This window comes from Ovis canadensis, chromosome 21 (assembly GCF_042477335.2).
Source record: "Ovis canadensis isolate MfBH-ARS-UI-01 breed Bighorn chromosome 21, ARS-UI_OviCan_v2, whole genome shotgun sequence".
NCBI lineage: Eukaryota > Metazoa > Chordata > Mammalia > Artiodactyla > Bovidae > Ovis > Ovis canadensis.
In genome coordinates, this window is record NC_091265.1 from 61,389,757 (window position 1) to 61,410,595 (window position 20,839).

The window sequence follows — 20,839 nt, forward strand, 5'->3', positions numbered from 1 at the left end:
GATTAAAACAGATACAGTTCTTTAAAAATGTTTTCATTATAGTCCTGTATTATGTAATGTTACGTTCTTACTAATTCTCATCATTGTTGCCTACCTTTTATTCTGAATGAAAAGAAGGAAAAAATTGGGCCTTATTTATAATGTATGATTTGGGAACTTACTTGAAGTGAGTTTCCTAGTGCCCTGTCTGATTTTTGTTCTTTCCTGGTGGCCTCTAGAATTTGTGCTTGCTACAACTCAGACTTTTGCTTTGTTTTGGAGTAACTTGTTTCTCTTAAGAATTTGTGCATAGTTGTAGCATCCCTCTAGGCTGGATAGCATTAAGACCTAAATAAGCATTTTCCAAGAGGACCTCTCACAATGTTAAGGAATGTTTTTCTAACATAATAGGCTAATTACAGAGAGTCTTTGAATCATAAAAGTACAAGTTTAGGATTAGAATGACCATTCACACATTTCCAGGAAGAGCTCCACAGAACAGTACAAAAGTCTCTCCTTCCCTTGGTAAACTAATGTCAGAAGTAAACGTGCTGCCCCTGGCAGGAGAGCCCCAGGCCTCAAAGGGCAGACTCGGCCATTGACTCTGCAGGGGAATTCACGGAAACAACTGTCCTGGTTAATAAGCTAGATAAATAAGCATGTTTCCAGTGGTAAGAGCTAGGTTCTCAGTGGCCTGAGGTGTTTATTTCAAAGCCGCTTCTGTAATTTCCCAAAAAGCCAACTTACATTTATTAGACTCTAAAAGTTACATAAATCTGGCCCCAATATACTGAATGCTGAAGCCTGAGTAAAGAGTGCTCCTTCAGTCTGAGTTTAACCCTGACTGTGGATCGGTGAGTACAGAGTAGGTGACACGTGTCACTTGAGTGGCTGTCAGAAGTGGCACCAAGATGTGTGACCGAATGGGAGACTGGTTGCTTCATCCAGGCAATGTCAAACGACAGGAATAGGAAGAGTGAGGGGGTGCTGGTGTCCTGAGGATGGGGTAGTGAGAGGCATAGTCCGCGCTGATAACTGAGGCCCCAGGAGACCGCCAGGTGTGGAGTCGGAGGCGGTGCTGGCCCTAGGTTCCCGGTGCCTGATGCCGAAGCAGGGGAGTGAAACTCCTGAGGGTGCACCTCCGCTGGTTTGACTTGGTCACGAGGGAGCCGGCCCGCCGCCCGCAGCGGGGCGGCTCTCACGGTGCGGGCTGGGGCAGAGGCCGCCGCCGTTGTGGAAGTAGCTGAGATGAACAGACGGATGGTATCAGGTCCCTCAGTATTGGTGGGTATGTGTCATATCCAAGGTGTTTCTGGAAACTGTTTCTTTGCTGATTCTGGATTCCGGGCTAGGGAAGGGGCGGCCGGGGCAGGTGAGGCGGGCCGCTGGTGGGGAGAGAAGGTAACTCCAGAGGCGCTCGGCTCCGGGCCGGGCTCTACCGCAGAGGCTGAACTTCAGGCGACTCGCTGTCTGCCCGGGCGCGGGGGGAGCCCTGTGTGCAGCCCAGGGGAGCGCGGCCGAGACAGGGAGGTGACCCTGAGGGCCGGGGTGTGGGCCGCGGCAAGGACGTTCGAACGCGGGACCCGACTCGGCACGGGTTAAAGCCTTCCCTTTTCTCCGCTGGCGCCTTCCGAAGTCGCCGGCGAGAGCCCTGGGGGCCGGCCCTGGGTTCTGCCCCGGCGCTGACGGGGCGGTGGGAGGGAGAGGGCGGGGCGGCGGCTCCCTCCCGGCGGGCTGTCCTCCAATCGCCGCGCCGGGAGTGCGGCCCAGCACGCCCCCTCCTGACTCTGCCGCAGGACGCTGGGCCCTCTGCTGGCTCGCTCACTCGAGCTCGGCTCCCCTCCTGCCATCTTCCGTTGCAAAGCATTTCTGGGAGCTGCATGTGGGTGACGCAGCAGCATTGTTCGCAGGCACAGGAAGCCGCGGCTGAGCTCTGGGGCTCAAGAAGGAGCGCAGGGTGCTGCGCGCCGCTCCCTCCGGGTAGCCTGAAAGGTGATCGCCCGACTGCCCTGCCTTAGGTGCCCTGGGAGATTTCAGGGTTTTTTCAAGTAAACTGGGATTTTTCCTAGAGGCAGAACACCTAACTCCTTCAGCACAACTTCCAATACAGAAAGCAAAACAAAGACGCTGGGGAAACTTCATCCAAGAGCTCGGCAGCTTCAGAGGACGGGAAACACAAGGTCAGGCTGGCGGGCGGGCGGGCGGGCGGGCGGCAGAATCCTCCTGGTCTGTGGTGTGTGGTGTGTGGAACTGCAGGGGCCGGTCTCGGTGGCGGAGAGGCAGGAGAACTGCCTGCCGGCGAATCCGGATTAGTGCTGAGGTATCGGTGCTGCCGTCGCCACTGCACTTGTTTCCTGTCCCGGTGGGATATGCTTTCGAATTGGGTCGTTTGCCTTTGGGAGTCTCTTCCCCTTCTCCACCCAGGCGCCCGCGGTTCTCGTCCCCTTCCTGGGCTGTGTCGGGTGTGGGCTTGCGCTTGAACATTCTCTCATGCCAGGAGGCTAGATAGGCGTAAGCCTTTCCGCACTCCACCCCCGCTCCCTGTCCCAAACCCCCTCTGGTGAAGGGTGGTGGCTTCTTTATATGGTTTCTTGAAGGGCCTCAGCTGGAGTCTGCCTTTTTTGATGAAAGCAGGGCGTGCTTGGTTGTATGGCCCCAGTGAAATAGGGCTTGGAAGGAAATCTGCATTTCCCTCCACACCCACACAGACCCTAGTAACTGAGTCGTGCCTGTGTGAACAGCTGCCCCCACACCCTCCACCCCCGCCCCAACACAGACACAATTTATCCACCTACCCTTCCCTGTCCCCTACAGAAATCTTGCAGGTAGACTGCTTTTGGTGATAGTTAGGTTCCTGTTCTACTCTTGAACAATTGCGGATCTTTCTGTGCAGTCTGTTTTGCTGAAAGTGGAAAGTCCCTGTTTGTGGACAGTTCAGTGCTCTAGGGGCGGAGGAAATGGGCAGAGTCCTACTCCGGCAGCAGTGCGAAGTGGGGGAGGGGAACTCGCACTCCCTAGCACACATTTTGAATGGACCTGAATTTCTCACCCCAGGGAGATTGGGAGCAGGCCGGAGCCTGGTCCCACGTGGCACCGCACCCCGCCTCTTCACCCCCACGCAGTGTGGTGCTAACAGGAGGCTCCAGAATAGGATGCCATAGCAACTCGAAGTAAATAAAACGTCTGCAGAGGAAATCAGTTTGGGGGAGGGAGAGAGGCATCTGGGGGACTTGGCAGAGGGACTCATCCTGGAGGAGCTTCGTGGGTACTAGTTAAAGGGTCTTTCTGAGTCCCAGCTCTGGATCTGGAGCTTGATCCTTAGGTTAAGGATGAAAAAACTTCGTAGAGAAACGCTTCAAGAGTCCTGGTCTCTAGGCATAGAGCCCACAGGATTCTGAGAATGATTATTTAAAATGGCCCAGGCATGCTGGCCTGTCTAGGATCAAAGTTTACTTTTTTTTGAAACAGTTGATATCCTGTATACATCTAAAGCAATCAGAAAGAAATCGTGTGATTTGTGTTCTGGATCTGTGTGTGTGTCGGGGGCGTTGTTGTTTTGCAGTTGCCATTGCTTTAGGGCTCATGAGGTCAGATGAGGAGAGATTTCATTGTGCTAGAAGGTTTGGGACTGAGAAATTTCTGTCTAAAACATAAAAGATTTGTTTCAAAATAATAACCAGTGTGACTCACTTGAGTGGCAGTTTCTTACTGTAGAATTGTTCCTTGAGGTATTCAAACTAGATTGGCTGAAGGCATGAGAACTATTGCCCCTGAGATTGTTTCTGCCCCCTTTATAGGAATAAACGCAAATAAGTGACCATATGTGCATATGGGTACATGTGTGTGTGCATATGGATACGTGTGTGTGCATGTGGGTGTGAGGGAGAGAGATCTGAGAATGAGATTCCTTTAATCAGCCTTCAAAGAACGGAGTCCTGGGTTGAAATCAAGATGTTAAGACCCTGCTATTTGTATTAGCCAATCCTTTTTGTTATTTTTGCCAGTCAGTATTTGCTAATAACGTCGACAGAATGAAGGCATTCTTTTAACTACAGTGGTACTCGTTAGCTGGTATAGAAGAGTAAAGAGGTGGTGTAGAGTTTTATTGTCATGTACAGAACTGTGTGACAACACTTGACAGCGGTAGCGTGGTTACAGTGAGCACACAAGTGCGGGGTTGGAAGCAGAGCTAAGTTTAAAGTCCTGATAGTTGGAGTTCTCTTCCGTCCTCTGTTTGTTTCTCAGTGGGTCTCTATATGAAGGGAAAATGTCGAAAGTTCCCAGCCTGCTCTTCACCTTGGTGCTTAGGGGAACTGAGGCTAAGTCTGTCTGGGTGTTGTTAGAAGTGGTTGACTCTCTGTTCACTGTGTCCTCTCTTCCCCTCTTCTCTCCTATCTCACCCTTAGGTTTTGCTGGAGGAGCTTGCCAACAGTGATCCCAAGTTAGCCCTCACTGGAGTTCCTATAGTACAGTGGCCGAAAAGGGATAAGGTAAGAAACTACTCTTCAAGCTGCTGAAAAAGTTTGCTGGCTAACCATTACCATTCCAGGAAGAAAAAGAACAACCAGAGGCAGACAGGTTTTGGTGCATTAATGTGAACTGACAGGAAATCATTACTCAGTTCTGTTTTGACTCTTCAGTCAAGCTATCTTTGGAGGTGACTCTCTTAACAGACTGTCAAACCAAAAGACCTGCATCCAAGTTCAGATGCCAGCATGTGCATTTGTTCACCAGAGTGCATCGGTTCCTATCCTTCTGCTCCAGTGACTCAATTCTTTTTATAGATCTGATGTAAAATTAGTTAAAATAATTAGACATACATTTAAAAGGCTAGAACGTTTCTTCATTGAAGTGAGACCACACTCTCAAGGTTTCCCTTGATTTGGACTTCAGTATTGAATTGAGAAGGGATGAAAACAGCTACCCATTAGTTAATAGATTGTCACTTATGAATTTTCATGTCCCTTCAGTCAGGTCCTACATAATTCTATCCCATATTGTCCTTTGTCAAGATCAGTCATAGAATTCTGATCTTGGGAGTGAGTCTGGCAAGTTAGGCCCTTCTTTGGTGTTCCAGCTACAACTTGCAGAGCTATCACATCCCAGGAACATTTAGGCAAAATATAAAGGTGTTTGTCTAAAATATGTCTTTGAAGAACCACTTCCTCCTTCCTCAGTGCTTCTGTCCCACTTAGCTTCTCCTTGGCCACATGGGGCTGCTGCAAAACAGTTTAGTCCTTTCTGGCCCTGTCTGTTGAGTGTTCTGTGTCCAAAAAGTGTTTAAGGCACAGTGGAAATTAAAGAAGTGGAAGACACACTCTTTGTTCTTAAAAAGATCACCAGCATGGTAAAATACAGCTGCTAAAATTATAAACATATACCTGAGAAATTTATTCATGCTCAGCTGTTATTGGAGTGTCTGCTATGTGCCAAAATTGTAGGGTTGAATTTAGAATAATAAAGAATAAGACTTGTTGCTCCTTCAGGTAGTTTCCTGTCTTCTTCAGGAGTGTATTCTGAGTAATAATATTTAGGATAAGGAAATACTGGAGGGCTACCTTATATGTTTGACCTCACTGCTTTCTCTTTCCAGCTTAAATTCCCAACCCGGCCAAAGGTGCGGGTTCCTACCATCCCCATCACAAAGCCTCACACTATGAAACCAGCGCCGCGGTTAACACCTGTGCGCCCAGCCGCTGCCTCTCCCATCGTGTCTGGAGCCAGACGGAGACGAGTGCGTTGTCGAAAATGCAAAGCCTGCGTGCAGGGAGAGTGTGGTGTTTGTCACTACTGCAGGGACATGAAGAAGTTTGGGGGGCCTGGTCGCATGAAGCAGTCCTGTGTTCTCCGGCAGTGCTTGGCAGTGAGTGATCTGCTGGGTAAAGAATATGGGGGAGGGGTGTGGTGCTGAGGGTGGGGCTGAAATATACATATAGTATAGACCCGCAGAGCTGGAAAGAAAAGGTTTTGCTGTCTTTATGGCTTTTTTCATTTTGTCCCTTTTGTCTCTGGATTTAGAAGGAAGGTATCTAATATTTAACATAATCTAATTTAATTTTTGCCTAATTTTCTAATGAGAGACTAGTGTTTGAAGGACAGATCACTGCAGTCTGTTCCCTCTTTAAGTGGATTAGAAAGGAAGGACCTGGGAGGCCAAGGATAGGCCAGATGAAAATAAACTGTTCGCTGTTGGTCTCTCCTCAGCTAGTTGACTCTTCCTATCTTCTTCCTTAGTCATTTTCCTGCCAAAACCTCTCTTCTTTCCACCTGATCTCCATGCTCTCTTAAGTGTTTACTGGAGAATTGCAGGAACCAAATTGTCCACCTTCAGTTAAAGGGAAGCTGAATGATAAGGATCTAAGCCTGCTCTTTTTTTGGTTTCTGTCTTTGTCCTCTTATAGCCCAGACTGCCTCACTCCGTCACATGTTCCCTCTGTGGAGAGGTGGATCAAAACGAGGAAACACAGGACTTTGAGAAGAAACTCATGGAATGCTGTATCTGCAACGAGATTGTTCATCCTGGCTGCCTCCAGGTGAGGAGAGGCCTAAGGGGCCCATGAGGTCTCAGCTAACAGAGTGTCTGTAAAGACTCTGAGTGGAGCAGAGGAGAGTGGGACATCTGTCACGAGAGGCTGCTGAGGGTCACAGAGGGGTCCACCGTCTGCTCTTGATTCAGTGTCTGTGTTCAGGTTGGGCACTGTGCTAGACCCTGAGGCTAAGCTAGTACACAGAATAGTCCTTGTTTCTGCCCTCGTGGAGCTTACAGGCTGGCCTTGGTGGGTATGTCTGGAGTCCCCAGCCATCATGGAATAGCGTAGTTTTGGAATGCCTCACATTTTTTAAGCGTCTCTATTACATACTTCATTGTATCCGAGGGTTATTAGTTCCTGAAAGATGGTGAGAGTAATACTATCAGCTGACATTTAGTGTGTGTTGAGTCTGTATCAGGCTCTGTGCATACCTGGGGTGGTGCACTACCCCAGGTAATAATAGGAATTCCCTGGGAATCCAGTGTCTAGAATTATGGGCTTTCACTGCTAAAGGCCCGGGTTCCATCCCTGGTTGGGAACTAAGATCCCACAAGCCACACAACACAGCTCAGCAAAAAAAAAAAAAAGTAATAAGGAGGTTTAAGCCTTAACCTCAGATATTGAGTCAACTCTTCTGTCATGGACCTTGGGCTCAGGTGTGTTCAAAAGCTCCCCAAGAGATTCTAATGTGCAGCCAGAATGGAGAAGCACAGTTGTATATGACTCCTCATTTAATCTTTAAGACAACTCTGTGAAGTTGGGTGTATCTTAGATTTTCTGTAAATCTAAAGTACATTGGTTGGTGCTGGTACTTTCTTGGTCTTTCTGAAGGTGTCAGCTATGTCATGACTGCCACCTGGCTGATAATGATTATATAAGACACTGTTAATTGTGAGAAGCAGCCCAGTTTCAGACAATTCAAATGTGAAAAAAGATGCATCTTGGATTTGATAAAATAGGGTATTATTGTCATGATGATGACAATGGTTAGTACAAAGTGTTTTCTCCGTGCCACACATTTTTCTGAGCATCTTATATAATATTTAATGCATTCAATCCTCACCATTACCAGGTAAGGTGGATATTGTTATTTATCCTCACCTAACAGTTGAGTCATAGAGACCTGGTTACTAGTCTCCAAACCAAAGCCATAACTGCGTCATAACCATTATGCCCCACACTCATGATCACACTGGCACCATTCCTGTATGTTCAGTTTCTTGTAGAGTAGCATGGGACCCTCAGGAGAATGTATGGGTCAGGGGAAGAGACTCCAGATTGTCTCAGACTCTTGGGAATATTCTCTTGGAGTCTAAATTTGATCAGAGTGAGGGTGGCCAGTATCCCACTGGCTTAGAGTGAGGCCAAATGGCTCTTGATTTTGGTTTGTTGTTTTTTGTTTTTTTTTTTTCCTCCCCTATAGACCCATGTGTTTAGGAGTGAGTAACTCTTACCAACCATATGTCTGTGTTAACTGTTTGATAAAGGAAACTTAAGACACAGATTGGGTTTTGTCTGTTTTTTAAATGAGACAGATTTTTAATAACCACTCTCTGCCTGTAGATGGATGGAGAGGGGTTGCTTAATGAGGAATTGCCAAATTGCTGGGAGTGTCCAAAGTGCTACCAAGAGGACAGCTCAGAAAAAGCCCAGGTAAGGGAACATTTCCAGTCTTGCACTGTGAGAGGAAAGCAAGTGTCAAGTTTGGAAATAACGTTTGCCTTTGCATGTTTTTTCTGACCCAGGAGATTATTTTTTGTTTGTTATCTTTTTTCCCCTTTGTTTAGCTATTTTTTCTTTTGAGTTGTGAATTTTCTTTTTTTGTATTATTGAGTATTGTTCCCCGGGACTCTGCAAATTCCCAGTGTTCTTTTACACCCTGGGGCCCTTGGAAAAGAGGAGCCACAGCTGAGCTGTTTGAGGAGGGAAATGAGGTGAGCGTGGTCTGTGAGGAGTGAAACTTGAGGGGAGGCAGCAACCTGAGTCAGCTGGTACATGGTCGTGTACTAGAGTTTCCAGTTGTGCCGGTTCACATTTTTGTTTGCTTCACCTTTGTGGCAAAAAGCCCTGCCCTTGTGCCCAGTTGTGTCCTATAGAGGCAGTCCCTTTTCCGGAGGAAACCAGTGCTGTGACCTTGGCCCCAAGCTACTATGGTTGCTGGTCAGTGGCCGCCAGTAATGTCAGAGGGCCAGAAGGACTGGTCTCTCAGGCCAGGAAGACATGATCTGCTGAGGGCATGCACAGAGGCAGCCATTGGCCTCAGGCCAGTCGTCACGCCCTGGCAGTCTCCTCCAGGTACCCTGTACAGGACAGTAGGGACACGTTTCCTTGTTTCTTTTTTTTTTTTTCCTATTTCTTCCCACTCAGGCACTGAGGTCATTGAACTTCTCAATCTAAATAGGTCTGATGAGAAGGATTTCTGGAGTTGACGAGTGCTAGAGTTCTCATTGGAGAAGGCAGTGACAACCATGGATAGAGGAGCCTGGTGGGCTGCAGTCCATGGTGTTGCTAAGAGTCGGACACAACTGAGCCACTTCACTTTCACTTTTCACTTTCCTGCATTGGAGAAGGAAATGGCAACCCACTCCAGTGTTCTTGCCTGGAGAATCCCAGGGACGGGGGAGCCTGGTGGGCTGCCATCTATGGGGTCGCACAGAGTCTGACACGACTGAAGCGACTTAGCAGCAGCAGAGTTCTCATTTCAAGTTCTTCTAACTAGCAGCAGGTTTGTGTAGTAGTAACTTTTACTTTTGTCTTCTTCACTGGTGGTGGTGGTGGTGGAGGATGCTTGCTGTAGCAGACAGGTTGGCAGATACTGTATTTAGTGTTACCTTCTAATGCCTTGTAAAAGCCAGCACCCAAAAATTGGTCATTCTCTTTCAGCCACAGTGATCTAAGAATATAAGGAGAAAAGGGAGCAGAATAGTTGCAGAGGGACATAGAACGTCTCCTTAAGGGAGTCTGAACTGCTGCTTTGATACCTAGTGGAACATGGTGGTCAGGCTTCATTGCGTCATAGCCAAGGTGGGCTCCAGGAAGGGACAGGAGACCAGAGAGCACAGGTGGCAGAGGGTGAGCTTGTGCTTTTATTGTGGAATATTGGCTTCACCAAACTCGAATTCCTCATTGTCATCCTGAGGAGATTCCTCCCGGAGCAGTGCGGTTTCTCATTCTAGGCTTAATCTCTCACCTGTGGTTGGTCTCCCAGGACAGTGTGGGGTGCTGAGTAGAAGCAGCCTGGCAGGGTTGCACTCAGACCCTGTATAGGGCTAAAAGTCAGTAGGTTTACTGCTATCAGAATCTGCATCCTAGTTCAAACATGTATATTTAGGCTGTTTTTCTTCCAGCAGAAGCATCTCTTGGGTGAAGAGCTGAATTAGAGGCAGAATTTAAAATGGTCAGATTGCGTAGGGGTAGGAGTTGCAGCCTTAAAGGATTTCTTTATCCAGAGAATTATATTATAACCAAAAAATTGGGACAGGAGATGAGTAAAGCAGGCATTGGAATCATGTAGCTCAAATGTGGATCCCATTCCCACTTGGACACAGACCTTTCTGTCACAGGTAGATTTCACAAGCAACCCATTTTGAGGGTTTTGCTCTATAATCAGCTGCCTTGAGCACAGATGTGAGCTCAGTTACAGTCTGGTTTGCAGGCAGTGAGGAGATGACCACCCTGCAGCACACAGGGGTCCCTCCCCCATAGAAAAGCAGCGGCCTGCCCTCCGCTAGTCCCCAAGAGCAACAGAGAGGCTGATCCTGTATGTGCAGAGGGTCTTGAAGAAAGGAGGCACTGACATGACTGCCTGTTTTGCAGAAGCGGAAAATGGAAGAGAGTGACGAAGAAGCCGTGCAAGCCAAAGTCCTCCGGCCCCTGCGGAGCTGCGACGAGCCCCTCACGCCCCCACCTCACTCGCCCACCTCCATGCTGCAGCTCATCCACGACCCGGCCTCCCCCCGGGGCGTGGTGACTCGGTCCTCCCCTGGGGCCGGCCCCAGCGACCACCACAGTGCCAGCCGCGATGAGCGCTTCAAACGGCGGCAGTTGCTGCGGCTGCAGGCCACAGAGCGCACCATGGTACGGGAAAAGGAGAACAACCCCAGCGGCAAAAAGGAGCTGTCTGAAGTTGAGAAAGCCAAGATCCGGGGATCGTACCTCACTGTCACGCTGCAGAGGCCCACCAAAGAGCTCCACGGGACATCCATTGTGCCCAAGCTGCAGGCCATCACGGCCTCCTCTGCCAACCTTCGCCATTCCCCCCGTGTGCTGGTCCAGCACTGCCCAGCCCGAACCCCCCAGCGCGGGGATGAGGAGGGGCTGGGGGGAGAGGAGGAGGACGAGGAGGAGGAGGAGGAGGAAGATGACAGTGCAGAGGAGGGGGGTGCGGCCAGGCTGAATGGCCGGGGCAGTTGGGCTCAGGATGGAGACGAAAGCTGGATGCAGCGGGAGGTCTGGATGTCTGTCTTCCGCTACCTCAGCCGCAGAGAACTTTGTGAATGTATGCGAGTGTGCAAGACGTGGTATAAATGGTGAGCAGGGCTACAGGGATCAGGCACAGGGGTATGGGCGTAGGTGGCAGCTTTCCATGTGAGAACAGCATGTGTCTTGGCTCCTGGAGGCTGGTTGGGCCCTAAGGGATTAAATCTACCCAGTCTGTTTCCTGGACACAGGTCCTCTAGATGTGGCCGGTTCTACCTGCAGGTGTCATCAGGGAAATCTGGCCCTTGGCCTCTTCTCCCTGCTCTGTACTTTCCTGTCTTTCCTTACTGGACTTTGAATGGATTTGTACCTTGGGGCTTGGGGGTGGGTTTGTACAGTGTGTCCTAAAACTTCGGAGTCATAATCCTTCTGTCCCCAGTTGGTTGAACGCATCATATATTTGTTACGCCAGTCACTCCTGGGGCTGGGGACACAGACGACTGCTCTTACAGACGACTGCTTTTACACCCCTGCCCCGTTACGTGTCCGTCTCCCGAGAAAGGTATATGTGCTTTTCAGAAACTTTGCAGGTGCTCACAGGCTCACAGTTTTCCACAGTTCTAAATCTCATACTCTAAACCTAGACCAGAATGCCTTTCTCCAGCAAGCAAGGTTCAGTTTTGAAGCTTCCTGAGACTTAGTTGGCTTTCTTAGTGAAACCTGTCATTTCTTTTCAAGTTAAACAGTAAGACATAAGGGAGCATCCCTAGAGGTGATGAACGAAGATTTCCACTGGACATTGTTTTTCCTTAACTTCCTAAACCCTAGGATAAATCCTTTATATCTGGGTCAAATCCTGTTGCGGTAGTTTTCAAAGTGTGATGCCCAAACTAGTGTCATACCTGGGACCTTGTTAGAAACACCGGTTTTCAGGGCATATCTCAGACCTGCTGATCAGGACCTTGAGGGTGGGGCTGGGCAATCTGTTTTTAATAAATTCTCCACCAGAGGATTCTGATACACATTAAAAATTTGAAATCTAGTGCTCTTGTGAAGACTCCATTGTTTGCAACCATAAGTTTACTTCCCAAATCTGAAGTGACATGTGATCCACCCAGATTCTCCTAATAATTTGTCTTTGTAGGGCTTAGTGGTGGCTCTGTCCCTCAGTTTCTAGGCCGAGCCACGTAAAACTCCCATTATGTGCCATCTCCTCTTGCCCTGCCAGCCAGACACTGAGCCAGGCTGGGGAGCAGAGACTAAAATATTAAAGAGAAGCCGCGTGTTGCAGTGCTCTTTGTGGCCTGTGGATTTGTCGCGGAAGGGCAGGCCTCTCCCTTTCTGTTCTGATGTAGACTGGCTAGAGAAAGTAAAGATAGCGCTGAGGCAGAAACCTAAGGGTGGTGGAGTACTCTCCAGGCCTGATTTTAATAAAGAGCCTCTTGTGACCGGATCATGAAATGGGCTCTTTCTGGAGTTCAAGGCACAATGAGCTGGATGTGCCAGGTAGCACCACCCTGTGTCTCAAGCGGCTGGGAGAGACTTTGAGGAGAGTAGAGGGAAGCCCAGTAGCTTCCAACAGTAAGAAGTCAAGAAATTTTTTTAATGTCCCTTTGTATACACTTTGGTGGGAGCCATGCCATTTTAATGCAAATGAGGGGTTATAGTATATTGTTTTACTGTGTGTCTCTGACAGTCGCTCTGTGCTCTCAACCCAGCCAAAGTAAATTGGGGTGGACTGGTCAAGTAATCTCTATTCTCTGAGGCAAAAAATGGCAAGGTATGATCCTTATATGCATGTAGAAGCATCTAGGGAGGGTGATCTCCAAGGCTCTGCTTTTCCCAGAAGCCTCCAGCAGCCTGTGGTGAAGTTCCTCTGACAAGGGATATCAGGTCTTGACAGCTGGTTCTCTTTCCTTCTGTTACAGGTGCTGTGACAAGAGACTTTGGACAAAAATTGACTTGAGTAGGTGTAAGGCTATTGTACCCCAGGCTCTCAGTGGCATCATCAAGAGGCAGCCAGTTAGCCTGGACCTCAGTTGGACCAATATTTCCAAAAAACAGCTGACATGGCTCGTCAATAGGCTGCCAGGTGAGCAGCCCCACGCTGTCCTTCCAGGGGCCCAGGGCTGGCGAGGAAAGCTGCATTATTGGCAGCGCTATTTAGAATTTCTTTCGGGCAATTTAGGGCAGCAGTCTGTGCTATCACTGCCTTTCTGCTTGGCAAGAGACCTGGCCGGTCCCACCTTAACTGCCAGTCCCCAAGGTGCCACTGTGGGCTGGCAGGCCAGTCGCTGAGGAAGATGGAGAGGGGTCAGGCGCTGCCGCCAGCTCTGCAGGTATTCTCGGTATAGTCCCTGAAGAGAGAATGTGAGTAAGATGTCACCTTGATTAGCCCCTTGTAAGGATTCCCTTACGCACTTTGAGGTCTTAGAAGTCACACATACTTGTTACTCTGCTGTAAACCGAGCAATCCATTTTACCACCAGAGTTAGGTGTATAGGAGGGCATAGAAGTTTTTGAGCAGGATTATTAGAATAAGTTTAGGATATGGTCCCTCCCTCCATTAGACTGGGGATCTGTTTACCTTGGTCAGATCAGCTGGTAGCTGAGGCTTTGGATGGCTGGTAGAGTGTATTATTGCATGTCTGTCTCCTTCCATTGCAGGACTGAAAGACCTCCTCCTAGCAGGCTGCTCCTGGTCTGCAGTCTCTGCCCTCAGCACCTCCAGCTGCCCCCTTCTCAGGACCCTTGATCTTCGGTGGGCAGTAGGAATCAAGGACCCTCAAATTCGGGACTTGCTGACTCCACCAGCAGATAAACCGGGTATGCTCTAGGCCTGATTCCCTGTGCTCCTTTCAGCATTCCCAGAAGCTCAGGTAGTCCCAGAAATAACACTGTTGAAAAGTAGAAAAGTGGAAGTTGAAAACAGGACGATGGACTATGTACAAGCACAGTTAACTATTTACAGATAACTACCTACAAAGGAAGGCGTGAGTCCATTTTGTGGGTCAGTGGAGGTTGGGGGTTAGAGAGTATAAGCCTGAGGAAGTCTGGGAAGGCTTCATGGTTGAGGTGGAACGTTGAAGGCTGTTTCCCTGATGGTTCAGAAAAGTGTGGGGGAGTGGGAAGGAGAGGAGCATTCCACACATACCCTTTTGCTGTGTGAGTGTGAGTGAGGCACAATCCAGCAGCTGAGAAGAAAGAAAACGTGTCTGGTTTCCTGGAAACGGCCCCCACACACTGCTCGCTCCCTGCAGGCAGGGCTGGGTGTGGGCAGTTGTGCTTGTTAACCCCTGCACAGCCCGGCCAGCAAGTATCCATGACTGAGGCTGCCTGCAGCTTGAGCTGAACTAGAATTAAGAGTCTAGACCTAGGTCCTTCTCTTGGCTTTGCAGGCCAGGACAATCGCAGCAAGCTCCGGAACATGACCGACTTCCGGCTGGCAGGCCTTGACATCACAGATGCCACGCTTCGTCTCATCATTCGCCACATGCCCCTCCTGTCTCGACTCGACCTCAGTCACTGCAGCCACCTGACAGACCAGTCCTCCAATCTACTCACCGCTGTTGGGTCTTCCACTCGTTACTCCCTCACAGAGCTCAACATGGCAGGTATGGCACTGTTTTGTGACAGATGGTGCCCCTGCCCCTTGGAAGCCCAGCCCTTCTTGGAGTTTGACCAGTAGAACAGAAAGAACATGGGCTGTTGACTAAACCGTGTTAATTGTTTTCGTCACATGTGGACAAGACATGGAACTCCGTTCCTTTTGTAACTGGCGGGGACCAAGGCCTTGAGCAGTTGTCAGGGCCCTAAGGATACAGGCAGCACCCAGCTGCAGGTCGGGCGGCTTTGCAGTGCAGGGAGTAGGTGGCAGGGGCCTTCCGGGGCTGCCGTGCTGATAGCACATCCAGGCTCTGAGCCCGGTGGTTAAGGGGAAGAGAGGGACTTCTGTTTAGCCTTTTGAGGAAAGCTGGGAAATTGAGCGTCAGAAGCAGGCTCTTTTGAGTGTATGTACGCAGTGTTGTCCTTGTGGTCACTTTCCCCACAGGTTGCAATAAACTGACAGACCAGACCCTGATCTACCTACGGCGCATCGCCAACGTCACCTTGATCGACCTTCGAGGATGCAAGCAGATCACTCGGAAAGCCTGCGAGCACTTCATCTCAGACCTGTCCATCAATAGTCTCTACTGCCTGTCTGACGAGAAGCTGATACAGAAGATCAGCTAAGACACACCCAGCCCAGACTGAATAGGAAACCGATCTTCCCCTGACTCCCCAGCCAGGAGAGCCTCTCTTCCCGCCCCTGCACGGGCTCCGAGGCCAGCGTCACACTCCCTCTCTGCTCTCCTGTCCCTTGAGCCCTTCCCTTACAGTCAGGGCAGAGAAGGGGGTGGACCCCAGGCTTAGCGGCCTGTTCCTCTCCCTCCTGAGGAGAAGGGAGTAGTAAATTGACCCAAGGGGAAAGCGCAGGCTGTGTGCTGCCACAGTGCCTGCTCGCTTGCTCGCCCGCCCACCCGCCCACTCATTCGTCGGCCAGGAGGCCGGATTCTCACTTTGGGGTGTCTGCAGCCGTCACCTGCACTGGGCCCTGGGGCCCTCCTCCCCATCCATGGTCCCCAGCAGTGCCTGGTTCTGAGCAAACTCCCAGGGAAGAAAGCAGCCCTGTCTCCGTGGCCAGGTTCTCGTCGTGGTGTCCAGTGCGCGTCTCTCCTCCGTCACACTCTCCCGGCTTACACAGGAGGGGCCAGCGGCCCCAGGAAGGCCAGGCCCATGCAGATCACACTGGTGCTGTTGAGGTGTCCGCACCTCTTGTCCGTGTCTGTGCTCTCCCTCCTCTCCTTGTAGCTTGATCCTGTCTGATGCTCACGGTAGTTCGCAGAATGAGGTTCCCCCACCCCAGACTTTCCTGCTAGTTTCTATGAAGTCCTTGTTGCACTTACTGGGGTTGAGGCTCTTCAGAGGAGCTGGAACTGTCTACCCCAGGGACACCCGATTTTACTGCTTCCCAGGCAGATCCTGAGACAGGCACGATCTCCCCATCCCTTCCCTCTTTGGCCTGCCCTGCCCTTTTTCACACTTCCTTATTTCCGCCTGAATAGGGCTTTCCCAGGATGTCTATTCTCAGAGGGAGCAGCCTGTCTCCCCCAGCTGGGGGTGGTCAGAGAACTAGGCCAAGTCCCCACCTGCCCCCGGCAGGCTCCAGGCCTCGGGTCCTGTAGCCATCCGAGCCCACGCCTGTGTCTAGCTTCAACGGCTCACTGATCCGGCGCCTTCGGAGGGGTGGGGAGTCCTGCTTAGAAGCCAGTCACCTGCCCTCTGCCTGCAGCCATGGAAGGGGGTGTGCATGTGCCTCTGTGTGTGTGGCTGAGTGTATTAAGCGTGTGTGTGGAGGGAAGGAGGGGAGCCTGGCATCTCCCTCTCCACTGCCCTGTGTCGAGCCCCATCAGCTGCCCCCTCTTACTTTGCATTGAACGGCCTGTCCAAAGATCCTCTCTATAGGGCAGCAGAGAGCTTTTTGCACTTTAAAAAAAAATGGAACGAAAGGTCGGGATTTCTTTTGGGTCAATATTTAAGTGTGTGAGGAGATGCTCAGTAGCAGCAGCCTGTGGCAAGAGCTGATAAACAATAGACGCGGGTTTGCACGCCGCTCCCCATCTGAAAGGAAGGCAATAGCACAACCTTGCCCCACCATCTGGAACCCAGCCCGTCCCCTCCCAGCCCCTTTCCTGCAGCCCAGCCTCAGGCTCTCCTCCTCCTGAAGCCCTGTGGGGGAAGGGAAGGAGCCCAGGCACCAGGGGTCTGAAGTGTGAGCCGCCCCAAGGAGAGACGCCACGTGCCCCCTTGCCACTTCCAAAGCAATAGAGGCAGAGGGGCTCCCTCTTTGCCACCTAGCCCAGCTTTGACCCTGGCGTTGACTGGCCTCCTGAGAGAAAATTGGGTCTTGGGAGGGGGTGGCGTTGTGTCGGTTTCTTCCAATCTGCTGATTCTCTTGCTGCACCTTAGAGCAGCAGTCTGCTGCCCTGACCCTCTGCCCCTTCCATGGTCTCCAGGCCCCAGCCACCTGGGGCTGAAGCCTTGAGGAAATGCCAGTGACCTATTCCAGAGTGCCTCAGTTAGGGGAACTTCTCTGTCAAGAACCCTGGGTATTGAGCAAAAACCTTATTAATGTTATTGTTAATGACCTATAATTGGAAGCTTCCTGCCTTTTTTCGGTTGCTCCTGTGGAAAATACTGAAAAGATGACTTTGTTTTGCTTTCTTGTCTTTTTATAAAAGGGGAGGTGGAGAGACCCCCTCAGAGCAGGGATTGTTCCGGGAGAGTGCCTCTGACTTTGGGACATCTCACCCACAGAGATTTCCAAGCTGACGGTTTGTTTTGGGCTTTGGCTTTTATTTTTGTTGTTTTGCGTTTGGAAAAACAAGCATTTTTACCGCGCACGTGAGTTGGTCAGAGGAAAAGGGAGCCCAGGAGTGGCAGCCAGTGGATCTGGGCCCTTGCTGTGCTTCCCTTTCTCTGGGACTGTGAGGGAGAAAATGGTTTTTAGAGGTGAGGGTTGGTCCATGTGGAGGACAGAAATGTCTCTCTCTGGGGACAGAGGAACCCGGGAGTTCCACCACATTTCCTGCCATCTGGTCATAGACACAGCCTTGCCAGGAGAGCCTGCCCTCCGCAGACCACAGGACCAGACACCCTGCCTCCATCTTTCCAAGCACCGGGGCGAAAAACCACAAAGGAAAGGAAGAAAATTTATATATATATATATAATATAAAATCACTTGGTGATTAAAAAAAAATAACTGCTCCATAAATAAAACTCCTAAAGTCGCTATGTTTAAAGGGTTTGGTTGTGTTTTTGTTTTCCGAGAAATATTGTAAATATATATTTTTTTCTTGCTGGTTTAGAGTCAATCTCCAATGTTGTGCTAAAAAAAATTAAATGTAAGCATTAAGAGGACAAGTCACGCTATCTCAGTTGACACATTGGGGTTATTCGGGGCCAGGGAAAGGAGGGAAGCTAGGTGGACTTTTGTTTTCTAAACGTTCTCCATGATTGGTTTTACAAAGAGCAAGGACATCTTTCCTCTGACATGTGGGAATGGGAGATATTTGTGTAATAAAAATTTTTTAAAGACAAAAAAAGAAATAGCCTCCAGTGGGAAATATTTTTATTTGTTTTTGGTTTGTTTTTTTTTTTTTTAAATAAAAAGGCTTTCAAAACCAAAACAAAAATACCAAAAACTTTTCTGCCTTGGTGTGTGTGTGCGCGTGCATGAGAAAGAGGAAGTCTGAAGGTGCTGCAGCCTCCCACCCCTGAGGCCCGCAGTTCCTCCCCCATCCCTGAGTGGCAGCGAAAGTGCTGTGTGCCTCTGTGACTTGCTTTGCCTTTTTTTTAATGTCCGAAGGCAGCACTTGCTTAAATTTTACAGCATCAAAGGGAACTTTTTAATAGATGTGGAAATTTAGGCATAAGATTACCTGACCCCGACTCCTCCCCACAAGGCAGTGCCTAGAGAGGTGCTGCTGAGTCCTTGGGGAGAGCTGGAAGGACTCTGGTGCTCCCCTATGCACGGGCCTGGGGATTTCTATTTTGGCCATCCCTGGAGAGCCAGTAGCTAAGGCCACGGCCAACCTCCATCCACTGCAGCTACAGAACAGGCCTCTCAAGGACAGTGCCTCCTCAAGGCCACCAAGCAAGGTCTGTGTCCGGCTCCATCAGCATTTGTCCCACTGGGTCCTGCCTGTTGAGTACAAGCTCCAACCTTTAGACGAGTGTCCTGCATGCTGCCCGCTGTTGACCTCAGACCTGACCGTGCCATCTCAGGAGAGCTGAGATGACACCCAGGAGATCCAGAGAAGACTCGCATCTCTCCCTTCAGGGGATCTGGGGGGTCCCTGCCCATTCTCCTCGCCAAGCTGTTAAGGACCATCTCCAATTCTGCACATTCTAGAAGAGGGATCCTGGACAGTCAGCCAATTCCAAGTCCATTTCCTGAGGATGGCTGCCATTGTGGCCATGTTTGACATTGCCAAGGAAGGCAGACTGTCTTTTGCCTTCTAAACATCACAGAAACCCATCTACCTCTTGATAACTTCATGCCTGCCACCCTAGTTGAAGCTACCATTTTCCAGAACCTAGACTCCAGCAGGAGCTCTGAGACTTAGCCTGCAGTCCAACCCCCATCTGCCTTGTTGGCAGCCAGAACATTTCTCTTAGATTTGACTACTTCTCTACTTAAAACCCATTGGTGTGTTTGTCTCAGGATAAGTTCTCAAGCTCCCTCATCATTTACCCCCTCCTCTCCGGGCTTCCCTGGTGGCTCAGTGGTAAAGAATCCACCTGCCAGTGCAGGGGACATGGGTTCAATCCCTAGGTCAAGAAGATTCCCCTGAAGAAGGAAATGCAACCCACTCCAGTCTTCCTGTCTGAGAAATCCCATGGACAGAGGAGCCTGGCAGGCTACAATCCATGGAGTTTCAAAAGAGTCGGACATAACTTGGCAGCTAAGCAACTCCTCTTCACCCTTGTAACTAACTCCACTATCTCTGGGCCTTCTGCTGGTACACCTTCCATACACCTTCTGTATACAAGAATCTTAAGCTGTCATGTGTATCTTTCCAGGGTCATGTACCACTGATCTCTGCATCACTAACCACCATCATCTGGCACCAGGCTGGCGGTAGGTGCTTCCAGAGGCCTTGAACAGGCGCCTCTGTAGCCCCCAGGGTCGCTGCATTCAGGGCGTGTCACCCTCAGCACAGCTATGAAAACCTATCCTCCTTCACCACCTCCTCCAGAAGCCCTTCCTGTTTCTCCTCCAATCAGAAGGGATTAACCTGGACATTATACCTTTCACAGGCAACAAAATAATAAAAACAGCAGGCATCTACTGAGCCTTCTATGTGTTGACCCAGACTGGTCTAAGTATCTACATATGGTAACTCCTAATCTTTACAGCAACCCTTTTTTTTTTTTTTTTGAAGTATAGTTGATTTAGAATGTTGTGTTAATTTCTGGTATACAGCAAAGTGATTCAGTTATACACGTATATATAAATATTCTTTTTCATATTTTTTTCCATTATGGTTTATTACAGGATATTGAGTATAGTTCCCTGTGCTATACAGTGGCACAGGCTATATTTACTATATAGTTAGTAGTTTTTACCTGCTAATCCCAAACTCCTAATTTATCCCTTCCCTAAACCCTTTCATGACTCAACGGACATGAGTCTGAGCAAACTCCAGATTTTGAAGGACAGGGAAGCCTGGGCGTGCTTAGTCTATGGAGTCAAAGAGTCGGGCATGACTGAGCAACTGAACAACAACCCCCTTTCCCCTTCGATAACCACAACTGAACAACAGTTTGTTTCCTAGGTCTTAAGAGTCTGTTTCTGTTTCATAAATAAGTTCACTTGTCACATTGCCTTGATTTAGGCTGTGCTATGCAGCTTGCGAGATCTTAGTTTCTTGACTAGGGATTGAACCTGGAATCATGGCAGTGAAAGCATCCCATTGTGACCATTGGATCACCTGGGAAGTCCCCTGTGCCATCTTTTTGATTCCATATATAAATGATATCGCATGGTATTTGTCTTTTTCCTGACTTCATTTACTGTGATAATCTCTAGGTTCATCCATGTTGCCGCAACTGGCATTATTTCATTCTTTTTTATGGCTGAGTAATATCCCATTGTATATGTGCACCACATCCTTACCCATTCATCTGTCAATGGACATTTACTTTGGTTCCATGTCTTGGCTACTGTAAATGCATAGCAACTCTACTGTTGTTATCTTGTTTTTGTTTTTTTTTTGCTGTGCTGGGTCTTCGTTGCTGCATGGACTTTTTCTCTAGTTGCAGAGAGCAGGGTCTACTCTCTAGTTGCGATGTGCAGGCTTCTCGT

At 49.5% G+C, this 20,839-nt stretch overlaps 1 protein-coding gene across 3 annotated transcripts in view; it reads left to right on the plus strand.

The window, feature by feature from the left end:
• The window catches only part of KDM2A (lysine demethylase 2A), a 91,389-nt gene extending 73,723 nt beyond the window's left edge, over window positions 1-17,666 (plus strand). For all 3 annotated transcript variants that reach the window (XM_069565564.1, XM_069565566.1, XM_069565565.1), the window contains 9 exons: window positions 4,386-4,469; window positions 5,573-5,842; window positions 6,381-6,512; window positions 8,073-8,162; window positions 10,326-11,038; window positions 12,857-13,020; window positions 13,596-13,754; window positions 14,327-14,542; window positions 14,980-17,666. In XM_069565564.1, the coding sequence (XP_069421665.1) occupies window positions 4,386-4,469; window positions 5,573-5,842; window positions 6,381-6,512; window positions 8,073-8,162; window positions 10,326-11,038; window positions 12,857-13,020; window positions 13,596-13,754; window positions 14,327-14,542; window positions 14,980-15,161 (2,010 nt within the window). In that variant the 3' untranslated portion in view covers window positions 15,162-17,666. The remainder of the gene's footprint in view (window positions 1-4,385; window positions 4,470-5,572; window positions 5,843-6,380; window positions 6,513-8,072; window positions 8,163-10,325; window positions 11,039-12,856; window positions 13,021-13,595; window positions 13,755-14,326; window positions 14,543-14,979) is intronic.
• The last annotated feature ends 3,173 nt before the right edge of the window (window positions 17,667-20,839 follow it).